This window comes from Cephus cinctus, unplaced genomic scaffold (genome assembly GCF_000341935.2).
Source record: "Cephus cinctus unplaced genomic scaffold, Ccin1 Ccin1_scaffold2262, whole genome shotgun sequence".
Lineage (NCBI taxonomy): Eukaryota > Metazoa > Arthropoda > Insecta > Hymenoptera > Cephidae > Cephus > Cephus cinctus.
The window spans coordinates 26621-53498 of NW_014334199.1; the positions used below are offsets into that span (position 1 = coordinate 26621).

The 26878-nt window shown below is 46.0% G+C and overlaps 1 protein-coding gene across 1 annotated transcript in view; it reads right to left on the reverse strand.

Moving 5' to 3' along the window:
- The window catches only part of LOC107274106 (nucleoprotein TPR), a 71619-nt gene that overhangs the window by 21544 nt on the left and 23197 nt on the right, over positions 1 to 26878 (reverse strand). The window contains exon 4 of the mRNA XM_015752884.2: positions 3498 to 3561. Within this exon, the coding sequence (XP_015608370.2) occupies positions 3498 to 3561 (64 nt within the window). The remainder of the gene's footprint in view (positions 1 to 3497; positions 3562 to 26878) is intronic.

The window sequence follows — 26878 nt, forward strand, 5'->3', positions numbered from 1 at the left end:
ACTTCGTTTCAACGCAAGTTATCGTTGCTCGAAAGCAATGGCGTAATCGACTAATGTCAATGGCCGTCATCCAAAGATGCCGATACACATGAGAAAATGAGACTGGCGAAGGCAAAATACACGCGTTTCTTTCGCGACACGGAGAATTTTTTGGTAATTTTTCCTGGGAAATTCTCGATTAAATTTATCGTAGAAACCAGTAATCCTGGGACGTAGGTACCGTTTCATTACTTATTGCTTATAACATATATTTTGAGTGCTCACCGGGGCTGGTTTAGCTGATCCGTGAAGGCCGGGAACTGCATCCAGGGGACACTGAGATAGGCACTGCACTATAGCACAACACTGCACTTCCGAAACACACGGAGAAAATCTATAGGATTTTCTGGATAAAGCGAGAGCAACGCGAGAACACACAAGCGAGGCGTTATATACCGTGTATGAAAAACTGCGAAAAGAAAACTACCAACAGATAACCCGGGAGCGCGAGGTAGCTCGAGGCACCTTGATCGGTGTCCCAAGATAGACTGCTTTAAAACAATCAATTGACAATGGTCAAATTCGGGAACTAATCATTCCGATTGGTCCAGATCCTTGTAGCCGATAACGCTTATCCCTTCCCTCGAGTTGTCCCTTTAAACTAAATCGGGAGCATTTCTTAGCGAATCGGACTTCTTAAATTCAACAAGGTAAAACCTTAAGTTGGACACTACATATTTTTAAGTTTTGACATTTTTACCCTACACTTCAGTAACATCTGACGTGTTATGCTTTTTTTTCCGTCATTTTCGTGAATTACTCTTCAATATACAGATAGTATGTTATGAAATACCATGTCCCGTGAATACCGCGAATTTAACGGTAATACTTAATGAAAAATTCTCTCCGTATACGTCTGTCCGTACCTGCTGTCGTTCGATTGGCCGATTTGGTGGCGTGCGTACCCTTGTAATTGGCTCCGTGAGCGAGCGCGTTGCTCGATGATTGTCGCCAAGGCGCTCGATATACATCACCCAAAGACGCGGATGCAGGTCTACCTTCGTTCCTCGTACCAATGAGAACCAAGTTGAAAACGTGTAAGCTTGGAAGTCGAAAGGGCCGAGATAGCGCTGACAAGCGGCCACCAGGAGGCTCGCGTGCAGCATCGCTTCTCTTACACTCTCCTCTCCTTCCTTCTCTCATTCCTCATTCTCTACAACTGGTCCTCGTGCACTTCCTCCTCGCACCTCTTCACCGTCGCTATCTTCACTGCAGTCCGGATACCGATGGCCCTGGTCCACAGCTTGAACCTGCCTCCTTTAATTCTCAGCAGCACATTCTTTTGCGGCCGATCACAGATTTTTCTTCTGACCGGGATTCTAATATACCTTAATACTTGGAGTACGAGCGTGTGATCCTCTGGCGTTAAGTACAGAGAGAGCATTAGACGGGCAGCATTGGTCGCAGACTTCTTCACATGTTCTTCGCACGGCCTTCAGCCACGGAAGGCCTCGCATGGCGGGGCATAACGTTCAGCCAGGTTGTTACCGAGTTTTTGCAAAGATATCGCATCATCAGTGGCACCGGTCACGGTTACCGATCGCCACTGGACGCCGATGCAGTTCTGCTTCTCACTCTGTCATTCTCTTCCTCTGTTTAGCTCATTCTCACATTACACCACCAACTCTGTCTCCCTCCCCGCGAGGACTCTTCGCTACGTCTAAGCGACACGTACGCGGGAAAGTTTTCTCTCTGGTAACGCCTTGTAGGTACGACGCTGACGACAACGACTACTACGACGACATACCGACGCGGCAGGCTAAAGCGACGGCAGTGTCGCCAAGACGCATTGCGTGCCGCGAGCTATCGGCAAAAAGCACCTTCTCCAATTGAATTTATTCGCCTAACGAGTCGAGTCCCTTACCGGGAATGGCCGGGACAAATGGCATTTGGTACGACTAAGAGGAAGAAGAGGAATAACAAGTGGAAGAAACTCTCTTGGATTCATTTTATCTCCCTTTCGCACCTCTGTATCCTCTTCCTATCTGAGCTATAGTATCTGGAGTCAGGACTGAGCCTTTTGGAATCTCTGGTCCGAGGAATAAAATGGCAGACAAGTAAGGGACTTCCGGGTGGTCGAGGAAGTCTGAATGCCTTTGACTCCGACCCAAGTCCAAGTTGAAAGGTCAGGTGATTCTTTGTACAGGTACACTTGGATAACATGAAATCGTGTATTCCGAACCTGACTTTTATCATTGTCCGTGGAAATCGAATCTTCACCGAGTTCATCCCATGTCTCTACCTATGCTCAGGGTGTACCCGAGAAGGTAAACTCTGGAAAAGAACCAGACTCTTTTGATGTGATCGTTCTAGGGTCCACCAGGAGATTCACGAATCCAGGAAGTGGGTAGAATCTTCCGCGGGCATTGTTGCGAGCGGAATGGAACGGAACCGAACAGAGCGGTCCGTACCGCTCGTACGGAATGAAACGGAATCTAATCTGATTGCGCTCGGGTCCACCTAATGGGCAACCCATGTCCGGGGACGCACCTTGGACTCCTACCGAAGTCCCCGTGTCCTCGGAAAGCTAAAGTCGTGTTCGTCCATGGGCTACGTGATACCGTAGTGACGCAACCGCAGTTGCCAGTGTAACGCATCCAGCCAATCGTCGATCAGCCGATTCCCCGATTCACGAATTTTTCTCATTTCTCTTTTATTCCATCTCATAGAACCTTTTATATGGCATATCTTCTTCCAAGGATGGATACTCCACTAGGTGCATTATTATTACTCTACGGAAACAGGGTACACCCGTGAATTGCACCGTGTTAAACTGCCTTGAGGAAAATTCCTGAGAATCCTCAAAGAACAGAGGGTAGAGTTACTCGCGAGTAACCACGGACAATTTATTCGGCGTCTGTACAGTCCCTTGCATTTATGTATCTCGCGTAAAATCAGTGTCCACGACGTCGTGAAAGTTGGATTACCGTTGGTTACATACACGACCGACGCGTACTCGCGTTCGCTCGACGCCTTCCACCACTTTTATTTTGTCCCTTCTTACTGGGTTCTTCACGGCGACTCTTCTCACTCTTATACCCCGTTGACTATTCGCGTGTTCCTTTTCTCAGGTCGATGTCGCGACAATGAGTGTCTACTATGGTCTTGCTATATCTTTTTTTTTTTGCGATTCCTGGATCTCGCGGATTTCGAGTAACGACTAGTCGATTTGGATCAGTCCCAGATCGCTCAGACATCAGGGACTTACCTGCTAGCTGAGAAAACCTCACGATAAATCCAATGCCGATCGACTCGTATTGGTCGCGTAGGCGCGAACAGGCACACAGGTTTGTCCGTGTTCACCATCTACGATTCAGGATTGGAATCAGGATCGTTCGTCCTATCTTCGCCTACCCACATTTATGCGAGCCGCGTTCAGATAGCGACGATCGCGTTTACATGAGCGAGAAAACGAATGACGGTGAACAATAGACTGCCACCCGGACTTGCTTACTCACCTGACATGATCTCCCTGATTGTCCTGCTGATCTCTCAGGATTCAGTCTGTACGATGCCATAGTCCTGAAACAGATAAAATTTCATTCCTTTTATCACTGTACCAAATGTTTAAGATAATGTGGGCTAATCCTAATCCTATTGACCCATGATCAATTCTGAATAGGTATTGCGATGATGGTCCTGATAAAAAAAAATCTTGTCCCGATCGTAAACGATTATTCTTAACGACAAGCGCCGTGCAATCGCCGAGTTGCATAATTGCCATCCGCTCTGCTTGCTAAACAGGTAAATCGGTCGTCGCGACGCTGGCATGTAGTATTACTTTATTAACGAAATGGGATAATGCCATGGTGTGTGACAAATTGGGAGCAACGCACGCTTGCGTACACGGAGGAAATCCATGAATCCGTGAACCATGAATATTCATGACGAAGGGCAGCGCCGGTGGTTGCTGGGAGATGCGGCTGCTGCAACCGCTCGGCGCACCTAAGACTCCGTTCACACGTCGACAATCCACAATACGTATAGAAATGGTTAAACATTTTGAATTGATTTATTTGAATCTCAATAAACAAATAATCCCAGTTATTTATTCCTTTAATATACTAATTGACTTTCATCAACTTGTTCGTCAAAGACTTCCGTTTCGATTAACTGATATTCCCTCGATAATATCCACAATGTCGAACTGTAAAGGTTGTTTCACTGATCCATATTTTTTATTTCTACTCTGCAGTTTATTCTTAGGAAAATAAAGTTACTGCGACGGAAACCTTATTCCAAGGTATAGGATGGTTTTGCCTTATTCTTAGATTCCCAACGCTTGGCAAAAGGGGCGGCCGAGTCATTTCCGCAAACTCCGAGTATGAACCAAGCCTTAGCCTTAGCTTACGTGCCGAGTTGAAATATAATGTCCGGGTAATGAATCGCAACATTCAATTACGTATTAATAACAAGGCGGCGGAGACGGGCCCTGATTAACTTGCACCGGACAATGTGTGAAAGGCAGCGGCTTCGTTTATAACAAACAAAGCTGACGGTTATTGCTAACGGCGAGGACAGGAACCATAAATACGAGCGTGAAAAGTAGTTGGATGATCTCTCCTTCGGCAAGAAGAATTTCCATAATTGCTCGGTTGGTCAATTAAAAACTTATTAAGCATCCACTAAGAATTTGTCCTTGTCAATTAGTATCCAACTACACGATTGGTCCGCCTATACAATATTAACAATCTGATTTCGTGATAAAATTCTCAAGTTACGTTATGTTCCACATTCAAGATTATCCTTCGCGACCTAAACCGTGACGTAAAAGTCAATAGTGGTACTCTCAAAGATTTCTCGCGGTACTGTTACACTTGGCGCTGCTTAATAAAACGTAGTGGCTCCAGTCACGCACCAGGTTCGTGCTGTCAGGCTTCGGAGACTCAGTCCGGTGATTAAAAGGTAATGAGCGATGACCGGTGATGAGGTTGCATCTAGAACCATCCCGTAAGGGAGTAGGAGAGTTGGTAAAGGTATATAAAGTCTTCTAGGCAGTTGCGAAGTTCTGCAAGAACGAGAGAGTCTAGGAAGAAAAAGAAGTGGTAGAAGAAGAGAATATAATGGAATATAAATGCGAAGGGTAGAGTGCATTCGTTGCAACGTGTCAACGTGCAATTCGTTGCACTAGAGCATGTGTCAACTATAGATGCACGTCCTGGCCACGGGTGAACTCTTCATCAAGTGTCAAGATAACAGCAATGCTTGATACTCTTCCCATAGGAATTGCTCATGTCAATTTTTGAATTAACTGCGCACGTGTAGTACAATATATCCAGTTATTAACCGTACGTTTCACGGTGCACTTTTTCATACCGAACGTGCTCGTATCAAGTGTGTCCTTATGCAAGTAAGTATCGTGAGAGAGTACAATGTGTCATGCTTTATGTGTACTGTATATTCCACAGGTAGAATAATTATGGCCCCGCTGCGGTGCGCCAGGGCACGTAACGCGTCTCCTGGAAGGATTCGATTCCTGGGTCGGTAAAGAGGAGCCCCAAGTATTCGAGATTTATACCCTTCTGGTATACAGACTCGTATCGTGTAGTCCTAAGGCGAGCACGATGCCAGTCATGTGTGCAACGACGGCACTCTGGGTGTTAAATGAACCGAGGATAATCCTTGGACGATGTGTATCCTTGGACATCCTGCGGATTTGTCTCCTTTCCCATCCGTGGTCAGCGAGTAGCGTGTCCTGGGATTATGGGAATGTTCGGCTATCACGATGAAACGCAGTACCGTTAAAGTCATTGCTGCTACCAATAGTGGAAGGACAGGGGAGTTTTGCAGAATCACTATTGGACCGAAAAAGATTGGATTGTTGTATTCCTCGAACTTGTTCGTCTTTTTCTCTCGTGGCTTTGCTATGTCGGAATGAACCGACTCTCCACTTTTTACTGGGGTTTATGCCCGATGATTGCTCCTTTTATTTCTTACGATTCCCATTGGCCAGAACAATGCAATAAAGACGTCCGTGACGTAAGAGTTACTACGCTTTACATGAACAAATATGACACTCGCCTCTTTCCCAGAATGAACATATTCACAAGCGGACATTGCTTTCGCCCACATTTGTCTTGGCTACTGTATAGGGGATCTGAGCCGCGATCTTCATTCTTCCTGGCTAAGGCACTTGCGTGCTATTGTCTTCGGTATTAAACTCTGGTTCGTCTGTTACGCTTTAGAATATAGGTTGCATTACGGTTTTGTATCTTGAAGAAGATACGGATGAGATTTTTTAAGCGTGGACCATCTATCTTTCAGCAATAAAGTTCTAAGCGAACGTTTACTATTCCAATTATCGGTTTGGTAACCGATCAATTAACCGATGGAAAGCTAGGGAATTTGATCGACAACCGAATACGAACGCATATCGCATATCAGTCGAATAACGTTGAAGCCTTGAAAAAAAAAAAAAAAAAGGTGACTTCTCCTCAGACCACTCGCGGTCCTATTGGTTTTAATGCAGCTTGCGGTAATCGAGCTGGAATAGAAGAGGGACGCAGTGGATCCTTTATCATTTAAGAAAAAAATGATCATTTAATCACAAACTCACTCAACGTGGGGTCCACGGACCCCCTCTGGTCTTCAACCAGACCTTCTAGATATTAATGGCAAAGGTTTGACCGGCACATCTTTCCTCGATGATACCTTCTATTCTACTTAAGTTTATTTTCTACACGGCACTATACAAAACTTTACTACGGACCAAAGTGCCTCCCACCTAGGATTAATGAGTGTTCTAATTATTTTTCAAATAAAGAGCATTCGAATCATCAATACTCCGAGGCAACGCTCATTATACATTCCAGACGTAATAATCAATATGGTACACACAGCTTCCATAGAATCTGTCATCATAAAGATATCCATATGTATTTGCATTATTCATTGGACAATTCAACCAATCAAATTCTTACGTCCTCTGACTATTCGATATCATTTCTAGCCCCAGGGACAAATTCGCATGTGAGTTCGTACAAGTGAATTAGCAGCATTCACCACATACTCATACGTGACCCAAGATCAGAGTAGGATATCATCAGGCGAGAAGTTTCTCATGTCGTCGGTGAAGCATTATCAGACGTATTTTAAACGTAGATCCTAATAAATCGTTATCACGAATTACGAAAAATCATTACCCATCTCCTACAGCTACGTATAACGACAAATGAGTATGATCAACAAATTGAAAAAGCATTACAAAAAAAAAAAGAAGAAGAATCAGCGTGGGAGCAAACTCAAAGAGAATCTCGCTCACTCGCTTATTCCATCGAAGAGGACTTTCTCTCATCTCGCGGCAATCTTGAGGACACCGGCCGACCCAGTTCACTGCACACACTCCGCAACACGTGGAGTCCACGTATAAACTGTTATACAGTCATCGGTATGTTGCTTGTGTTTGTGATCAGTGGCTGCATGCATTACGCGTCAAGCTGCTCCCAATGCCGGTAATGATGCCTCTAGGCGGCTTGCCAATACCTTCTTGCCGCACGTGAAATACGTACGTGGCTACGTGTCAAATACGTAGAGACACGTACAACCACCTACGCCAACGTAAGCACCATAAGCACTGAAGGCATGCGAAATGCGTAACGCGTGCTGATAAGAAGCCGCCCGCGCGAGCCACCAATTTCCACATCTCCTCAAGCGACCCATCTTCTCTTGATCTTGATCCTCTTTATTCATCCCAACCTGCATCTTTGTTCTGCACTTGCAGTTTTCTCTCGAGGGAATTATTTACGTGTTACGCTGACGTACGTCCAATTACCAAAGAATGAATTTACTCGATTCGTGACTCGACGCATCTCGATGCAATCCGGAATAGAATATTTTCATCAGGGCAATTTTGATTTTTAAAAATTATCAGTGTCTATATCTGGAACGATTTTTCTCTTAGGTATAGACAGGTATGCCAAAGGCTCTAAAAGGAAAAGTTTCAAAGAAGCGCATTCAGCTATGACGATGATCGCGATTCTCCACACCTTTACAAAAAGTCTAAAGCCGTAACGTCCCGGTTAATCGCTGATTAAAAACTAGCCCAAGTACATATAAGTAACGTCCGTATAGAGTCAAACTAATTGACGCCTTAAGAACAGCTAAGAAAATTATAACTCCTCTACATGAACTCTGTACGTAACTTCGAGTCTTTCTTTCGTGACTATTTACCAGTGATAATAACGGTAATAACAAAAGTTTTTATGTCCTATTCAACCCCCGTACTAAACTCTGATTTTATTTTTTTCTCCGGCACGTCAGTCACTCTCGGTAGGGCTACCCGAGGACTTATGAAAGGTGTAGAGCCAAGAACGCCGTAGCGTAGTCGCGGCATAAGATGGACGTTTCAGGATAAATGTAAACACGCCACTTGCGAGAGCATTTGATCGATGCGGCGGCCCCTTTGCCGCCTGTGCCGCCGCCTCTCCGGCCTGCGCCGCTTGCGCCGCGGAACCGCTATTAATAAGTTACTAATGGAATCTCGACTTACGTAGGCGGATCGATAAATTATCATGGCAGAAGCGTACCAGCAACTGGCTACATGCATGCTCCATGTGATTATCGAATGGTGACAGTAATTAACATTTACCGTTGCGACATCTTCGCAGTACTCGGTACTGAGCTAAGTACCATACCGAATAGGTCGGACCAAGATCCGAAGAAGCAACCTCAGTCTTGGGACCATCGAGACTTTTCTACGCAGCCACGCACTCTCTCTCTCTCTCTCTCTCTCTCTCTCTCTCTCTCTCTCTCTCTCTCTCTCCTGCTGACTAGTCTCACCTGGGACTCCTCTCTCCTCGTGCGTACGCTTTCCTCTCTCGAGGGAGCAGATCGTCTACGTAACGAAACGCACTGACTGTATCAGTATAGAGAAAACACATCAAAGTTGTCTTGGAAATCGTGAGATCCTATTGACAACGTAGTGACGGGTTCGGTTCAGAATGGTGGATGTTAACGTTACAGCCAATTACGGATATATTTCGAAAGGCCGCCGAGAGCTTGTAATTGTCATAATGGGGACGGTATTGTGGCCGCATGTCAATTATGGGTACAAATGTGTATTAGTAGAATTGTAAACGGTGGTGAGTCTTCGATCCGAATAGCCACGATGCGTAACTGCTGTCTGTCATAACATTATACTGCCCCATAAAGGTAACCACGAAACCATTTCTCCTATTGCAAAATCTTCGAATCCCCATCGACATGGCTGAGCAGAGTTCATAAAAAAAACTTTACTCCTGTCCGGCATGTGGTACTCGGGTACCAACAGTAACAGCAATATCAACAACACGGATCGGTATCGATCCAATCAGAGCCCTATTGTGTTCTAGAGAATTAATCTACTTGAGCGATGCGTAGAATTTCTCCGGGTGACCGTCAGTGCCAAGTAAATTACTCCAGCATGGTATATTGAAAATTACCAAATATTCGATAGTCATAGGTTTACACGCGTACAATTTCTCCAATCGAACTGTACTTCAAGTAAATATAACGAAACATAGATCTAGCAACGATTTATCACGTGGTCTAATGACGTTCATTCGGTTATTATGGACACCATAATTCTTTGATTATCCATAATGCTGGGACGTTTTGCCAAATGCCAGAGCCAGACCTCATTGTAACGAAATTGGGCCTCGGGCATCTCTGCGCCAGGGAATTGCATGCTGCGCTATGGTTGCGCGAGGTTACATGAGGTTGCATGCTGATATCGCTATGCGTGGGCGACCGAGCGAGCAGCCGAGTAAATCGGCTAAAGCGAGTAAGCGAACGGACGCCGGGCAGGTGGATGGTTGCCCCTGGCGCTACCACTGCCAAGTCCCAGCCCATGCGATACCGCGCATCCTTTAATTCCTTCTCATCTTAGTTCCTCTTTATCTAACCACTCGATTCTCCTCTGCCCCGTTCCGTTTTCATCTACTCAATGCTCTAGCCAAGGTAGCAACCCCCATCAAGGTACAAATGATCTCGCGATGTATTTTTGGTTATGGAAAAAGACGCTTCCGTAAAGTGTGTTAAACTCTACGCAGGTACCGAGACACACAAAGTCTTAGAATCGCAATCAGGATGACTCGAGATTGCGAATGGCGTTCCGCGCGACTTCTCTTGCCTCCGTAATCGACGTGCTCCTTTTCCGCGTTATCCTTTCCGTGTCACTAGTCACGGAAACGTGCACGAGCACCTTTGCTACTGCAGACTCATATGCATTTGCTTATGCGTTAAGTACGGTTTTATAAAAAAAAATACAACTGGATGAATCGTGCGTGCGTCCCTATACAAAGAGGACACTCAACCATCGCCTTATTGGCAATGAGAAGTTTTAACGACGCGGACGTGAACTTGAAGATTTTATATGCCGGACGTAATAATGGATAGGAGTAACATAGGGTTTGTTTGTGTTCGGTCAGGAGCTTGGAAGCATGTGCGGTGATTGCCGTAACCATTGGGCACGCCTGCCTGCTTGCCCGATGTTCTGCATCCCTACCTTGCTTACCGACCTGCCTGCATTTCCACTATCTTTGGCACAGCACCGCACCGAATACACTTTACCTCGGAGCCCTGCATTGCATCGTTGCACCTACGTGAGTATGACTTATCTACCTGTGCCATAGCAGTGGTTCTCCATTTATCTAACTGGAGTATATTACGTCTCACGGCTACAAGATCAACGACGATTAATCGGATTTACATGATGGATGATTTCTTTAATGGATTGAAAATTGTGAAGGCGTAATTGTCAGTCGGAGGATCAGAGACGTCAGAATCCGAATGTCTCTGGTTGTACATGAATATTCAAACTATGCTGTTTCGTGCTCCGCTGCTATTGGTAAGGACTAGTAGGGGTTCATCAGCATGCAAATCGTTCGACGAGGTCATGGGTTCAAACTTGAGATTCATATTATCTGTTGGAAGAGGTTACCACTCGATATCGAGGAGACCCAGGTCCTGGACACGTGGTACCCGTCCGACATCACGCATGTCGATCACGTTCAGCGCAATCATTATCATTGATCATCCCACCGCCTTCCTCTACCCGTCGGCCGATCTACTAATTGCGACGGTACACTCGACTTATAAGCTAAAATAATAATCCTTCCTGGTTGCGCAAGAGATATCCGTACCCCGTGGATGCCCACTTTGCGCAGTGCTCACCTGGTCATTCCGTGTGTGAAATTGAAGATTAAAAATGCCACGTGCGATGCTCAACGAAGAACATGAAGAACGGAAGTCAATATCAGTCCTACCGATGGAGTTCCAATTTTACATGAGATTCACCATACGAGATATCGGATGGAGCAGAAGCGCAGAGAAAGGATCCCGATGTACTTGATTACCGATTGGATGATCTACGGAGAGCCGTGTCGTTCCGTATCGGGATCGATGCTCTCTCAACTTGTTACGTAACCGCCAACGTGTATCGATACGCTCTGCGTACACGTTCCTTCCTACCACAGCAACTCTCCGATGCTTTCCCTCAGCGCCAGGTTAAACCGTTGGGTTAAATCGAGTAACCCCTCGGCTCAAGTCGGGCTCTTTCAAGGGCAGCAAACGGTTTCAGCTCACGTGTACTGCTCGCGAGAGTCTTTACGCGGCTGCGCGCGCGCGCGCGCGCGGAGAAGATGAGCCACTTAGTATTCCAGCCGCGGATATTCCGGCTAAGAGGAGTCGCTAAGAATACCGCCGAAGATAATCTCGGACGCGGAACTTGGATTAAAGGAGTACCTTTAGCGGAAGGAAACACGGCGGTTCCACATATTGAATTGTTGTCAGAAAAGCGAATGGCTTGGCTGTTATCGATGAGAATTGTTGCTTCAGAGATGATACGATTTTTAGAGACCCATTTAGGTAAATCGCTTGGGTCCGCGTTGTCCTGAGACATGTGGACCGATAATGCATGTAACTTGGTGTATATACAGGTGCTCGATATTGGTTTCTGATAAAGAAGACAATGCAAAGCGATTAACTGGAGGCTGGAAGCATCGTTGATCGTCAATTCGAGTGTGCAAAGTTAAGGGTAAGATGTTCTGCGGGAGATGAGAGGAGCGCGCGAGTGTCGTAATAGATTATTAATTTACACGTTGGTGCTCGAATGCAGCCAGGCCATTCCGAAGGGTTGACGGTATACCGCCACACCTGTCCCAAACCCGTCCCAAACCCGTCCCAGTTGATTATCTTGCATTATGCAAAAGTGCTTTTATCGAGAACCGCGTAATAAACGGTTGTCCGTAACGGTTGACATAATACGTGGGCTATTACGGGAAATTGAGTATTTTAACTTGACAAGATAACCAAATTCAGGCACAAAGTCATGATCGTCAATTTCATACTGTAATATCACTTTTCTTAATTTCTGCATCAGAAATACTCATTCCGGCTTACTTAACTCTTTTACGTGCATTCTCGCACATTCTGTAATGCAAATCTAAGTGTACGCTTATGCCATATATGTATACACGGGGGATACATCGAGTCTCACGGTGTGATTCAGGATGCACGCGGACATATCCTTACCTGAAATTTACAACGTATCTTATTTACGAGGCTTCCAAGTTCAGCGCACCACATGTGTATCATACGTGAACTTCATAGAGTATTCCTAAGATAGGTACTGTCACGGTACGTTATGGAGTTTGGATAGCGTCCCGAGGCAAGAAGTCGTGCGTTTTCTGGGATTAGCATTAATATCGCACACCGAACTCAGCAGCGGCTATAAGAAACGCATGAGCGCAATGTGGATGAGATTAATGGCCGATGTCGCCACGAGGTACGACATGCTAAACGTAAAAATATAAAAGTTTACCGGTCGCACGTTCAGTTCCTCGCCGGTTGGGGGGTTGCTGACTGGGGACTGTATACATATACTCCGTTAGAAATAACTCGCTCTCAAGGAGGAACGAGTAGCGATCATTGGCAATGACCAGCATCGCCACTGCATCTTTTTCCTTCTCTCCTGACACGGCTGGATAGTCGAGTCGAGTCAACTCGGCCACTTGGAGCGTTGCTGGTAAATGAAGGTAAATGCACGTGCACAAGGTGCAGACGCAAATCTATATACACATAGATATTCCCAACCGTACAGGAATACGCTTTGCAGAGTTCTGCCGGCGAGCGGATACGTAGGATAGGCTAAAGGCTCGTTTCTAAAGCGATTAAAGAAAGCGACACACTGCATATGTCACAGCGTTCACACGCCCCAACTGGCACCCACCGCGCCTATACCCACTGCCGCCGCTGATAGCGAATCGCATTGCTGGTTGCCAGTCGCCTCCCGATACTCTACTACTCTCCTCGTAGCTGAGTAGTTGCTCCTCTATTGCTGTTATACATCCTTGCTCACTCCTGCTCCCGGTGCAGCAACCATTGCTGGTTGTAAGCGCCGCGTGACTCGTGACTCGCGGCCGAGAGATGCAGGTAGCTCGAAAGTGACCTCACACCGTGGCAAGTGTATATCCGCCTTCTTCCACTGCATTTCCAACGGTGCGATGCACTCTTCCTATGCACCGGTCGGATCAGCAATATGCTCCCTTCGCGATAAGATCCATGTAAAAGAAAAAGGTTGCCATGCACTTTGATCGTGCATTTTGCTACTTCCAAATAACGTATATTGGATAGCGAAGAATCGTGGTATCGGATCTTCCTCAAGATTTCTGATCTTAAAGTGGACATGGCAGAGGTCATTGGAGCCGGAGAGTGGGACTTAACCGTAAAATAAACAACCTGGTAATAAACCGGCAACGGATGCGATGTCCAGCGTTGTAAATTACACTGGCGGGCTCTGACGCTATGTACGGACCACGTTTTATGGAGCGACCTGCACAATTCCCGGATCTCTAGACTGATAGCTCAATACTAACAATAACGATGCACGTTGCTTCGCGCTGTCTTGTTCCACGTAGCAGGAATGTGATGTCACGTCTCGATAGCCAATACTTATTTGATCGACGAGCAAAGGTATCTGGAGCGACGTCATTTTTCTCCTCACTTCGTATTCTCTTGATCTTGCTCGGCAAAAAGATTACCAGCTATTAATGTGCCACGAGTCATTTAGCTTCGTTAAGGAATTGCTGAATGCTAAATTTTTTCTATAGCTATTCATTTCTTTGCCTTTCTATTCTTCCTTTTCTACTTCTTCTTCGTTCGACGTACTCCCGACTATACTCTGTCTTGGACTTTCTCGGCCTTACCAAATGCGAAGGACGACCAATGAATGGCTGACCTTACGCAATCGACGATCGATCCAATCGAGCGATCGAGTTTCAATAAAGAAGTGCTTACCGATTGCTTCCTTCAGGCGATTATCACTTACGCAATGAGCATATCCACTGGTAAAAATACATATTATCTATCCTGTGTAATTCGAACAGTGTCATTATATTGTAAAAGAAAAAGAAAAAAGGAAGACGAAACTCCATAAATTTTCAAATGTCACAATATTTGGCATCTATTTGAATGTCACTGAACGGAATATAAAATAGTCCCCAGGAGTCGGCCTTTAACGTTATCTCTCTATCATTTCTCATGTACTACCAGCGACAAGGCACTGCTCGATACCATCTGCGAGTATCTCCTTAGATAGGGAGTAAAATGGAGAATGGTAAAATGTTTACCCACAGGGAGACTCGATCGGGCACTAACTTCCATTTAATCTGTCGAACGGACGTGGGGGGATGTCACAGTATATTCCGACTCGGCGACGGCTTACCGGCCCGTTAGCAATGTTAAATGAGTCCCACGGTATCCCAAGACACGAACTAATGCCCGCGTCTTAATGCCTATCGGCTACTGCGCCCGATGTAAATGCGAGGATTCCTAAGACCTTAATGAATCCACTTTGCGCCGCGTCACTTTTATGCCCTCGCCGAGCGTCCTTCCTAATGAAATGTCACAGGTGTCCTACTGATTGCCGACTTCAAATGCCGCGCGCTTCCCATACCGCGAGCATGTAATAGCGCGTATTGCGCTACCACTCTTTTTTATTTTCTTTATTTCTTTTTTTTTTTTTTTTTTTTTTCTTTCTTTTTCCCTATCCTCTCGTTCTCCCTATTCCTAACTCCACCTCAGGTAGGTATCACGTAAGCCTTACGCAGGTAACAGTGTGCCCGATAGGAGAAATGGACTGCGTCCACGCAATTGGGCGCACTCGATTCCTCAGGCTTTTTTCCATAATCATCGTATCCAATCCATGCAGATGGCACTTTCCAATGAGCTCATCCAGGTCAAGCATAGATTATTATTTTTTTCACTTTTGTCAGTTCACGTTCTTCTAATGTCCCGCTATTACACAGTAGTGGTCAGTACGAACTGGTGAACCTGGCTCTTTCGCATACGTATGATGTATATGTACGTGTGTAATGGGTCGATGAGTAGGTCCCTGTGTATCGCAGCAGAGGAAACGCAAGATTGTTCCGCTGGTTCGTCCCCTCAAGGCTCGAATGATCCACCCACGAGGAAGCAGTTTCTACAGGCAGGCAGGCAGGCAGGCAGGCAGGCAGGCAGGCAGGTGAGGTGTCACGAGGCGTGCGAGTAATATATCGTTGGCTGAGTTCGTAGGTGGGTGTGCTCGTACGTACTCTCGGCCTCTTGGCAGATAGCCATGTTGGTATCTTGAGCCCCTGGCGCTAAGAGAAACCAGAGAAAGACGGGTAATGCCGGTAATGCTTTCAGATTGCCATTAAGAAATGCCAACGTGAAACATATACGCCCGCGCTCACCTGCCTCTTCTATCCTCCAATAGTCTCCTCCTTCATCCTGCACCACTTCGATACTCTTCCCTTGGCCTGTAATACCATTTTATACTTGCTTCGCATAAAGCCCATTCAGTCCTTCCCATCATCGAGTGCACACGAACACGAACGTATGTGCGGATCGTGCGAGTCAATCGAATCGACTTATTTCCATTTGCTACAGTGCATACGTACGTGTAAATACGTATATGGGATGCCGTTGCGGAAAGCTCTGCTTTCTAATTTAAAGCCGAGTAATTGCCGTGCTAGGACTAATTGGAAGTATTACGATTTATACTTTGACACGGGATGTAACATCCACCCCTCCTGGAACGTCCTGTATTACCAGTATGGAGTTCAGTATCCATGCGATCGTAGGCAATCATACATATTAATAGCATATACAAGATACGGGCCTCGGGATCCTAACGGGACGTCTAGATGCTTACACGTTGGTACTCCTTAAGCGTATCCTTCGTACAGGACTCTTGGCCCGTAAAAGGACTGCACGTTCTGGCTAATTTCACGTGTATACGCCGAGCAAGTGATCCGAGGGATATGTAGTTGGATATAAAATATGCTTGTGTGGTCGGTAAGAAAGAAGGAGAGCTGACCGGGAGAATAAATATTGAAAAAAAAAAAAAAAAAGAATGGGTACCGAAGCTAATCACAGGCCGCGGATTCACAGTAGAAAAATTAGTTATTTTATTCGCTGGACGTCAAGGTAGAGAAAGTTGGACGCGTAACCTTAACAACCTCGAGTTGGAATGGCCGACGAAAGGAACGAAGTGAAATGTAAATCCTAGATGAGAGACGGTGCCGAAAGTGATCTTACAGGAAGGTGTCAGGAGGTGTGCTGATTGTGCCGAAGTGCTCAAGGAATTATAAGTGCTGGAATTATAAACTCATCTCGAGCACCTCGGGTCAGCTTGACGAACGTTTGCCGGGATGATTAATCGGTCAGGTGGGGAACGGTGAATGGTTTTGATAAGAGAGAGAGAGAGAGAGAGAGAGAGAGAGAGAGAGAGAGAGAAGGGAGAAAAAGAATGTAGGGAAAAAATCACGCACGCAGCCAGAGGGAGCGCGCGATTAAATTATCTACACGCATCTTGAGTTCCGGCCGCATTACCGTTTCATGAAAACGCTCCACGACTCCGCGAGATCCGCGTTAGCACGTAGATATTTAAAGTTATACGTCCAGAGTTGCAGCTATGAGAATAAAGAGAAGCATTGCTAACGCGTGCCCTTTCGTTTCTTTACGGAGTACGTGACGCTTCTGCTGGACCTAGAAAGCAATTTAATTTATTATCAGCTTCCAGTTACGACATTCGTCCCGTGATTCCAGATCAACCCTCTTAATCAACTCGAACCCCAATTTTTGTTCGCATGGGTCCTACACGTCCAAATTTATTTACATATTTACAAAACTATTGCGCATGATCATTTTCTCAAGGCTGATACTTACTGGAGAGAGAAAAGGAAGAAATTTGAAATTATTTGATAATCAGAAACCAAGTATTTGGCTGATAATCGAAAATTTGGTTGCTGTTGACGGAAATTGAAGAAAGCCCTGCGAAAGCCAGACATCCCTGTGTAATGTATTAACGTGCGAGGAGGGTTGGCTTGACATATGGGATGTACCGGTGAGTGCGTGACTGTGCGTGACCGTGCGTGACGGAGACTCGCGTGCACCAAGCATCTTCGTCCAAGTGAGTTGTTCCTCGTCTCTCCGCGACAAGAAAAATATGTTAACAAGATCCCTCATGGAGGTGCGCACTCGGTCTTCCAATTCTTGGCGTTAGTGCTAACGCGAGACAGAGGGAAATAGGTAGTCCGAAAATGCGATTGGCACGAAACGCGTGAGAGTTCTGGTCCTTTCCTTTCTTACTTCTCACACATTGAACGTAGTAAACGCATGTAAAAAAAAAAAATATTAAACGAACGATCGAGATGCGCGATATTAAGTTCATAAGCGTCAGCACGCGTCTCCGTGTGAACCGCAGACGCAACTGTAGCATTACATAATAGGAATGTAAAGTCAGCGTGGACTCATGGAATTCTCTTAGAAGCGATACATCATTTCACGTAACTCCAGTTTGCTCCAATTTCCAAATCGTTCTCGTTATAAAGTCGTCGAAAAGTCATATCCGTCTCTTTCTCAATGAGAAAAGAGAATGAGAAATAGTAGATGCCATTATAGATGCCAATTGCCATAATGTCATCCTAGCCAGTGAGTAATGGCTTATAATTGACAAACCAATGAAATTGGCAGCTGCGATGAATTTGAAATGCTTTGTAAGAGTGAAAGGACTTACTTAAAGCGAAGATCGGGAGCACTGGGTCTCGATGGGTTAGGTTTGTCTCGAATTTATCATTGACATAAAATAATAGTTAGGCTCCTCTCCGTGTAACCTCGAGCAATTGCATGGCTAGTCCAGGCACAGAGATTGCGGTCGTTACGGATCGTCGCAGGGATCGCGATCTGGGTGCGGAGACAAGTTGTCGAGGTCCAGGATAGCGAGATAGCAAGTGTAAAGAGAAGGTGGCAAAGATAGAGAGAACGTAGAACATAGCGAGTGGCGGATGTAAGAAGGAAAGGAGAGAGAGAAAATAAAGGAGATGCTAGGCGAGAGCCGTTTGCCATACCTAGTAGGACAGTAGAATACGTCGGCCCATATAGCCAACATCCTGAGTCCCATTGCCATAGATGGGATAACGATCGAAATCTGCGTACAGGGAAGTGGTAGAAATGGCAGAAACCGCAGAAACGGCGAACTATCCGAATGGCTGAAGATAGGTACCTGTTAACCATTGGATAATTCTGAAGAGGGTCCTGCTCGTTTTTGTGGATACGCAAGGTGCGCGGCCACTACCATTTGTGGGCGAGGCGATCGGATCTCAGGTTGTCCGCAACAGTTACGTTACAAAGTGCTGCGTGGAGAATTCTCAGCGATGGAGATTCCCCGGCGGTGGTGCGCAGTTGCACGGGCACTGCCCGCCACCGCAACGTTACCTACCCCACTGTTCTGTCAGCCTACTGTTCCTCAGCCGGCCGCTACTTATAGCCTTATAGCTAGTGGCCGCGCAGACCGGCCGGATTTCGAAGGAGAAGACTCGCCTACCAACATAAATTTGCCTGCCGTTTGAAATGCCGCCGCGTAACTCAATATTGGAGTGCCTTAACTATCCGCCGTGCGGGATTTAAGGATGGCCAGGTTCCACGTCGGGGCCCTCTAATGAGGCCGGGTGCCGCGCGCCTCGCTTGGCGTGGGTGAACGTCTAGTGCGCGCACGATTAATAGTACCGCAAGGACGGTATAAGACCAGATAGAAGATTCAAGCGCTTAGGAAGAGGCCACGTACCATACGATAACATCGTCCGTGTCCTCTTCCTTTGGTACCTTACAGCGCATCCCAGCTGATTCGCAAAATCCCTTATGCTCGATACTACTTTGCTATTATCGGACCGACGCTATTGGCATCTAGCAACAGGCGAAGAGACTTTGTGCTGTTATTCATTCTCCTTAATGTCAGGGACACGATTCTTGACTTTTGTCACAAGGACTCTCTTCGAAATTATAGTCGACAGATTTTTAAAGTTCCGTGTCTATACTGATGCAGACTGCTGAGTTATCTATCATCAAGAACCGATTCAAGATTTGGCATTCTGAACAGTATTATTTAAAGTAATTGGTTACGTAATTATTATAAAGCTACTGTTTCTATAGCAGCTGTCAATGTTTATTGGGGTGTTTCAGGCGGAGAGTCCTGTAGGGTCTTCTACGTCACCAGCACGACCGATCTTTATCTCTACACTTAGTTTCAACCACAAAGCGCAACAGTCCCACGCACGCCTCCTCGAGTTATTAATCGCCACATAATTTCACAATTACAAAGGTTAATCCGGCGTTTTCACGCTGCGGGTTCTGCTTTGTCGCTGCTCTCCTGTTGCTCTTGTATTATGGTTGCCGGCCGATACTTTCGCATCCTATTGAATATCCACTCGCAAACGCCAACTCGTCAAATATTTGTATTTCTCATGTTCGTTAGTCACCTTCTTTCATCACGCTACAGCGTATACTATTCAGACGTATAAAGTTCCAGTTGACAAATTCTCATCGTGAATAATCATTAACATCAAATTATCGGTTCGAGTGTTATTTCCACGAAAATATGATGTCAGTCTATCTCGAGTTACCCCGGTTATTCTGTCAGATATTTCTTTTTTTTTTTTTTTTTTTTTTTTTTTTTTTTCCCTTGCCCATGTAAATCAACCAACAGGAACGGCGCACGATTCCAAAACGATTACCATTCACTTCCCGAGATGAACGTAGCCTGGGGCTGCGTCTATTCAGGACTGGTGACACCGTAACTCGGTATTTCCCGACGCGTAATATACCGCGACCAATGCATAATGCGTAGTTGAAAGCTAGACTCATTTGTTATGTTGCTCGACGAGAAGGAAGGATACGGCAAGAGTTGGTATACATGTGACTATAAGTAAGGAGGAAAAAAAAGTAAAAAAAAAAAAAAAAAAGAGAGGAAAGAAACTAGTAGCCTAGTTGTACCGTGACGGAATTACTGTCGAGTGATTAGTCATCGAAAATGGAAGAATCCATGGGAATCGCGGAGAGGCTCTTGTTGTTTTTCTTCTTCCTACTGTTACTGTGCACCATGAGTGTTGCCTGATGGTCTAACCAGGATTATGCGTGTCTGGTGGAAGTAGCGTGACGCCTGGCCGGCGAGCGTGCCAAAGCGCGGAGTCCTGTTAGAAAATTATCATCTGGACGCAATTTCCAAGTGTAAGGAGTGCCGCCCAGGGAGGAATGAAAATTTATCGCGCATTACATATGAGAAATCGTGCCTTTCGAGCGCGTTGCGCAAAGCCTTTCTACGATTCAGGATAGGAGCAGCCAAGAAGTAAGGAAATATTAAAAGGATAGTGGAATTCAAAGTTTGTCACCTCGAGTTATGGACAGATTTATCATTTTATAATGTATACGCGATCACCTCACACGAAGTCTGGAAGACTTGACACACTGTAATTATAGCCACGAGATCATTATCTCCCTTGATAATTACTCTTAATCCTCTTAGGCCGCGGGTACGTACGACTCGAATATACTGTGGCTGTAGGGACACTGTAAAGACATGTTGGGGACATTGTATACTGTGTGGGATATGACTTTCTTTCCCATTAGGGTACTAGAAAACACTAGTCGAGGACAGTCGGTGCTCCGAGACATCAGGCATTGTCGTTTCGATACGGACCAGCGAATATATGCTTCAGCCGGGTTGTCTATATTGTAGAATGAGAGAGAGAGAGAGAGAGAGAGAGTGAAGAATAGAATGCCATCCCTTTACGGAACCTCCTTTCATAGTTACGTTTTATCTTCGTGAGCTACGTGAATGTTCCAGCGTGGGTGTGGCAAAAGGAGCACCTTAGATCAAAGATGACGCAAGAGACTCGGAGTGTCCAGGACAGGATACGATTATGTTTCCGTGTGTCATCATCTTGTAGTACCCCAGGAGAGTGCTCAAGGAAAGAAGGCCGAGAGGTTCGTGATCCTGATATCCAGAAGAAACGCTGGTGAGGCAGGTCGGCTGCTCAGCAGCTCGTGTCGGCAAACGTGATATAATTAGCGGAGATGCTCCGATTGGCACTAGAAGCGCATTCCAGGCTGCACAAGCCGGTTAAGTGACATCGACTGAGACATAACGTCGTAATCTTTCGCATCGATGTCCGGGGAATCTAACCAATTACCCAGAAGGCAATTAAAAGGTGGCATCGATGACTCCAACCAGTAAGTGGGAGTGTGTCAGACGTTAAGGACATGCCTGAAATCTGACAGGATGCGATGGCTGGATGCTGGGTAATGGATATTTAAAGAAATAAAGATTTGATCTTGCATGCATTTCCGGCGCCTCGTTACATCCCTTCAGGAATCTCCGTAGCCCATGGCCGGCACTCGCAAGGATCAGCCTCCTGGAATTCGCTTGAGAGTCGTCAAAGACCAGAGGAAAATGAACAGTGCGCCGGGATTATAGTGCCTGTGGTGGAGAGCAGCAAAGAGGAGCCGCTCCCCGAGTTATATGGCGCTATCAAATGCGCATCTTCCGCTATCTTAGCCATGGTCAACGACCTCTTCACCTTGGTTCGCCTTATTCCACTTTATAATAATATCCCTGGACCCGTGCCCTGGCAATACTCCCCTCTGATCTCCTCGAGTACGCTGGGATCAGGGTAAATCTGGTACCTAACTTGGAACCTTCCGACCTAGCGGAACGTCATCACCTTCCTTGATGATGGTTGCCCTCTTGAATTACCATACCTACCGGATTATCTTTCCGGCAAAAACATCTCCATCGTCCCGAGCACCGCGAGTAACCCGATAAGCGAATTAAGATTAGCGGCTTCTGATGAGCCGCTGAAAGAGTGAAGATTGGAATTTGCATAACGCGCCCAAAAACCGGGTGACATGCGACAAGCTACTTCTCTTCTCTTTTGGTCAAAGATCCAGGATCCAAGATCGATCTGTCTTTAAGAAGCTGTTTGCTACTCTCTTGGTCGGACCATCAATTTCTAGCTGATGCGCTTCAAGATCATCTAATCCTGGACCGAAATTCGATATTGATTTCCGACCATCTGTTCCGAACTTACTATCTGGACCAGATCCTCCGAGCTGTCATCTCGCGGTTGGTTCACTAATTTCTGTCTTTATTATTATCTTTCTTTTTCTTATTGACTTTGGTGACCTATTACGCATTAGCTCCTAGCAGGACTTTCCTAAGCGAACGCCTCGCTTCACCTGACGACTATTCCGATACCGCTAAGTGGAGACCAATCGTTTAATTCAAGAGACTTTATAGGCCTGGATGTGACGTCAGCGATACAAACAGAACATTCTAAACGACTGAACGGCAATGCCGGTACTCTGTGTGACTAATGTCGCGCTATGAGCTTTCTGATAAAATAAAAAAATACGTGAAAGTGTCGTGTTCCCACGTTACGAGACCGTTCTCGTGTCACCGCTCCTTGAAGGAAGGCGTTATCTCGATTACCTTTCCCTAGATCCTCGTTGTCCGCGTTCACTTGGATCACCACGGAAAACCATAACTGTTCAGCAATGAAAAAATATACCTGTGGTTTTCCGCGATTACTACTTCGTTTTATAGCCGAGATCAATGAGACGAAAAACTCCACGAGTTCACGAACCATACGGACTTTCTCCATTGATAATTCAAAAGTCATCCGACAAAGACTATCTGGCAATGATCGTGACGACCTGTCATTAAGATCTGTTTTTGGTTCGATAAAGAATTTGACACTGTATCGCCCAGGACACTGGTTCCTCTTATCCGACTCTTATCTGGCTCACGGAGATTGATTCTAGGTGAAAGAAAAACGTTTTCACAAGAGACAATGAAGCGAATGATAATGTCACGGTTATAAATCATTGGTCACTCTCATTTCCGAGTGCAGCGTTACCATCGGAACGAGAAATGACAGTGAGAGTTCAAGCACAGCTGATACATAACTGTAGAACTTTTTTTTTTTCAGAAAAACACGAGGCAGGTTATTTCGTGACAGAGTGACACTTTCTACGGATGGAAGTTTAGACTCGGGGTCAAGCAAGAGGGTAGACGGCAATCATTAATAGTCATCGCACGAGCAAGCAAGCCAGCGAGCTATGCAAGCGAGTTGGCAAGCTCTCCATTGTCCCAAAGGGAAGAGAAGTGGATGACTAGAGGAAGCGAAGCCATCGCGGCGTTACGGTTCTGTCATTATTGTGAATTGCGGCAATGAAACGAAGGCGCGCGGGACGTCCATCTTGGCCGATTCAAATGTCAAGATAGCCGCTGCCATCCACTCTTCGGGAATAGATTGAACGGTGAATTATTCGCCGTGAGTTTATCTCAGCGAGAAATCAACGCCGGACTCGACACTAAATTACAGGGTGGCACTGGTGCATACACAAAGGTGAAAGAAACGTACCATGTGATGGACGCGCTAACACCTTTTTCAGATCACTGAGAATTTTCCTCGTGGGTACCAATGTGTGTATAGTATCCTCTGGAGGTTAGACGAAGCTAATTCCATTTCTGCATCAACCTATAACGTCCAAGGATTGCCACCGATCAGGAAAGGACAACCCGACCTGGCACCAGCTATCCGGTAGCCCGTGTTCCAGGACTCTGAAATTATTACAGCCAATCGCATGGTCACCTAGTACCTTAATTCCAAGTTATATACCGTTCGAAGGAACAAGATCCCCCAAGGCACCTCGCACGCCCTCCGGGTCAAGGCAATCCAGAGTGCGTAGGTACTTACACTGCTGACTCCTTCGCTATCGGTTCTCAATGTACAAGGGTCTATCCGTCTCTCTCTCTCTCTCTCTCTCTCCCTCTCTTTCTTGGTCTCGCTCTCAAAGTGAGAGTTTCCAAGAGGACAAGAAGTATAGTGTATAGCACGTATAGTAGACGGAACCTTCTCAAGATCTCATAGTTTGAGCATTTGAGCATTTGAGGACCCTGAGCACATAAGGAAGGTATGCTCCTCCCACAGCTCGTAGCTCACGTCTTAACGCACTGACAGTTGACAGCTGTCACCTTAGGCTCGGGCGACAAGACACGGGGACGCGGTGATTCATTCTCCATGGGGGGCTCATGGATCCAGCAACCTCCTGTCAAGGTTCCCTCGGCACGTACCGCGAGGTGACATCGTTCTCCAGGTAGATCTAATCGTTAAATAAACACTCCGCCATCTGGAATGTCATTCCGAGAGACTATGAAATCGTATCGATTATATCCTTGCCTTCGGGACTATGGATCGAAGGATTTGCATTGGGAGACAGTATGGAGATGATTGGCTCGAATCACCGTGAAAGATGAGCTGCTTCGAATGGCCGCACTGTGTTACCTAATGGATGGACCATAATACAGTGACAAGGTGATTGTGTAATTGCGTGTCTATCGGCGGATATGCTATCAACGTATCTATATACTCATCTGCAGAGCAGAATTTTTCTAATTTCGTCTTATGCTGGTTTCCTCTCTCAGTGACTAACGGAGTAACGGACCCCCATTACTTCTTCTACAGGAGATACCAAGCCTCCCCTCCGCCCTTGTCTCAGTCACACGAGAAGCAGGAGAATTCTCATCGATTATCTTAAGAGACAAATGACGGGAGACTCGTGAGATTAATGAGCTCTCGCGAAATTGGCTTCCTTGGAGAGACTGAGACAATCTCACATATTGTCTCGGCGAGGAGAGGACCAAGAGGCCTCTATGGGTCGGTTTGTTTTGAGAGAATAATAAAAATATTAGTCGACCATAAAATATCGGTTTTCGTGACAAGTTAACTAGTTAACTATAGTCTCTTTGTATTAGATATCTCAAAGGTTGGAGGTGGCAGTAAAGGCATGCGATTTGTATCTAGAGTGCCTGTATCTGCCGTAGCATTATACTCCCAGTTTCGCAATTTTGGCGCTTTAGATCTCTGACGGCTGCTAAATTAACGAGCCTTGGTAACTGGACTCGAGGCTGTGGCAATACTCATGGCGACGTGCGCCACGTTCACGATGGTCACCTGTAAGTCTATATGGTGGACTGTCAGTCCGGTACCGTCTCCGGCGACGTAATAAGGTCGAGCGAGAATGCTGCGAAAGAGGTCACATAGAGAGTCGATCTCGATGAGACCAGAATGTAAGAGGAGGGAGACTTCTGCCCGGCTCACTCGAGGATACGTAGGATTCGGAACACAAAAACCATCTCACGAGATACTGTTTTCTTTTACGCGCCTATATTTCGTGAGTGCATAATGAAAAAAAAAAAAAAAATGTAATGAATTCAAAGCACTTTGAAAGCAAAACTAGCAACCCTTTGTCAGAGTGACGAATGAGAAAAGAAAGAGAGCCGGATGACTATGAGGAAACTCTCTTCGCTCCATTTACTTTCTTTTCTCTCCCAAGGGTACAACAGATATCAGACTTTATGCATGCATTTCCATCATAGGGAGCGCCGATTAAGATGCGAACGGCCTTTAAAAATGCATGCAATTAGCTCTGCCGGCAACCCTCTCGCAGCCTTTTCTTAGCGCGGTAGTTTTGAGCGATGCTACCCTCGAAACCCCTTCTACCCTGTGACAAACTTACGACCCCCTCGCCGTCGTTAATATCAACGGCACGGGCGAGGGGCGAGTATGATCTGCGAGCCGCGAATCCCATAACATGATTTCGCCAGAATTACGAGTCGGGCCGGAGACTCTACAACATGGACTCCTCGAAATCGATATTCGCCCGGGATCGAGTACACGGCCTCGGGGTTAGTCGACGGAATCGCCCTTGTTCAAGTCCTCGAGCATCCCCAGGGACAAGTCGCCAGACCGACGGGAATCGTTTCTCGGTACACGATACCGATCTATCCGGTCAAAAGATACTGTTACTCATTTACTCATTTACTCATTTACTCACTTGATCTTTTTACATTCCATCGTGCAGAACTATCCAGTTTATGCCTTTGACTTTTGACCGGCACGGTTACGCTAAGAAGGTTCGTGCCGTTTAATGATCTCGATGACGTTGTACCGGAACTTGCGTATGTGTTATGCCGATTCCCATAACGATAGCTATCTGACCTGAGACGCGGAGTATCGGATCTCGCTGCGACATAACCGAAGCTGAATGCCGATCTCGTCTCTTGAAGTTTACGACGGCATAAATTACCTGGGGGGATAAGTTTCACTTATCGTTCGAGGAAACCACGTGAGACTTCGATGGGACACGCTCTTACTGTGGTTACGAAAAAATTCATGGGATTAATAATACCCGTGGAAAATCTCACAGAGAAGGTCACGTATCGTTCTGTGTCAACTTTGATCTCCTTCGTGGGAAGAAAGTCCTTGGCGATACTTTGCCGAGCTGGGATATAAAGAAGGGTTCTGGAAACTCTTCTGGAAGATGATAGTAATCGGCTCTGATTATATTGAAACCGTCAGCATCCTCTTTGGACGGTATGAAGACCTCACGGTAGCGACTTTTTCTACACTGATGAGCTTCCAAGGACTGTACAAAATTGTTGTGCCGGGATTGATCAGGAAATATATCTTCCACGCATAAC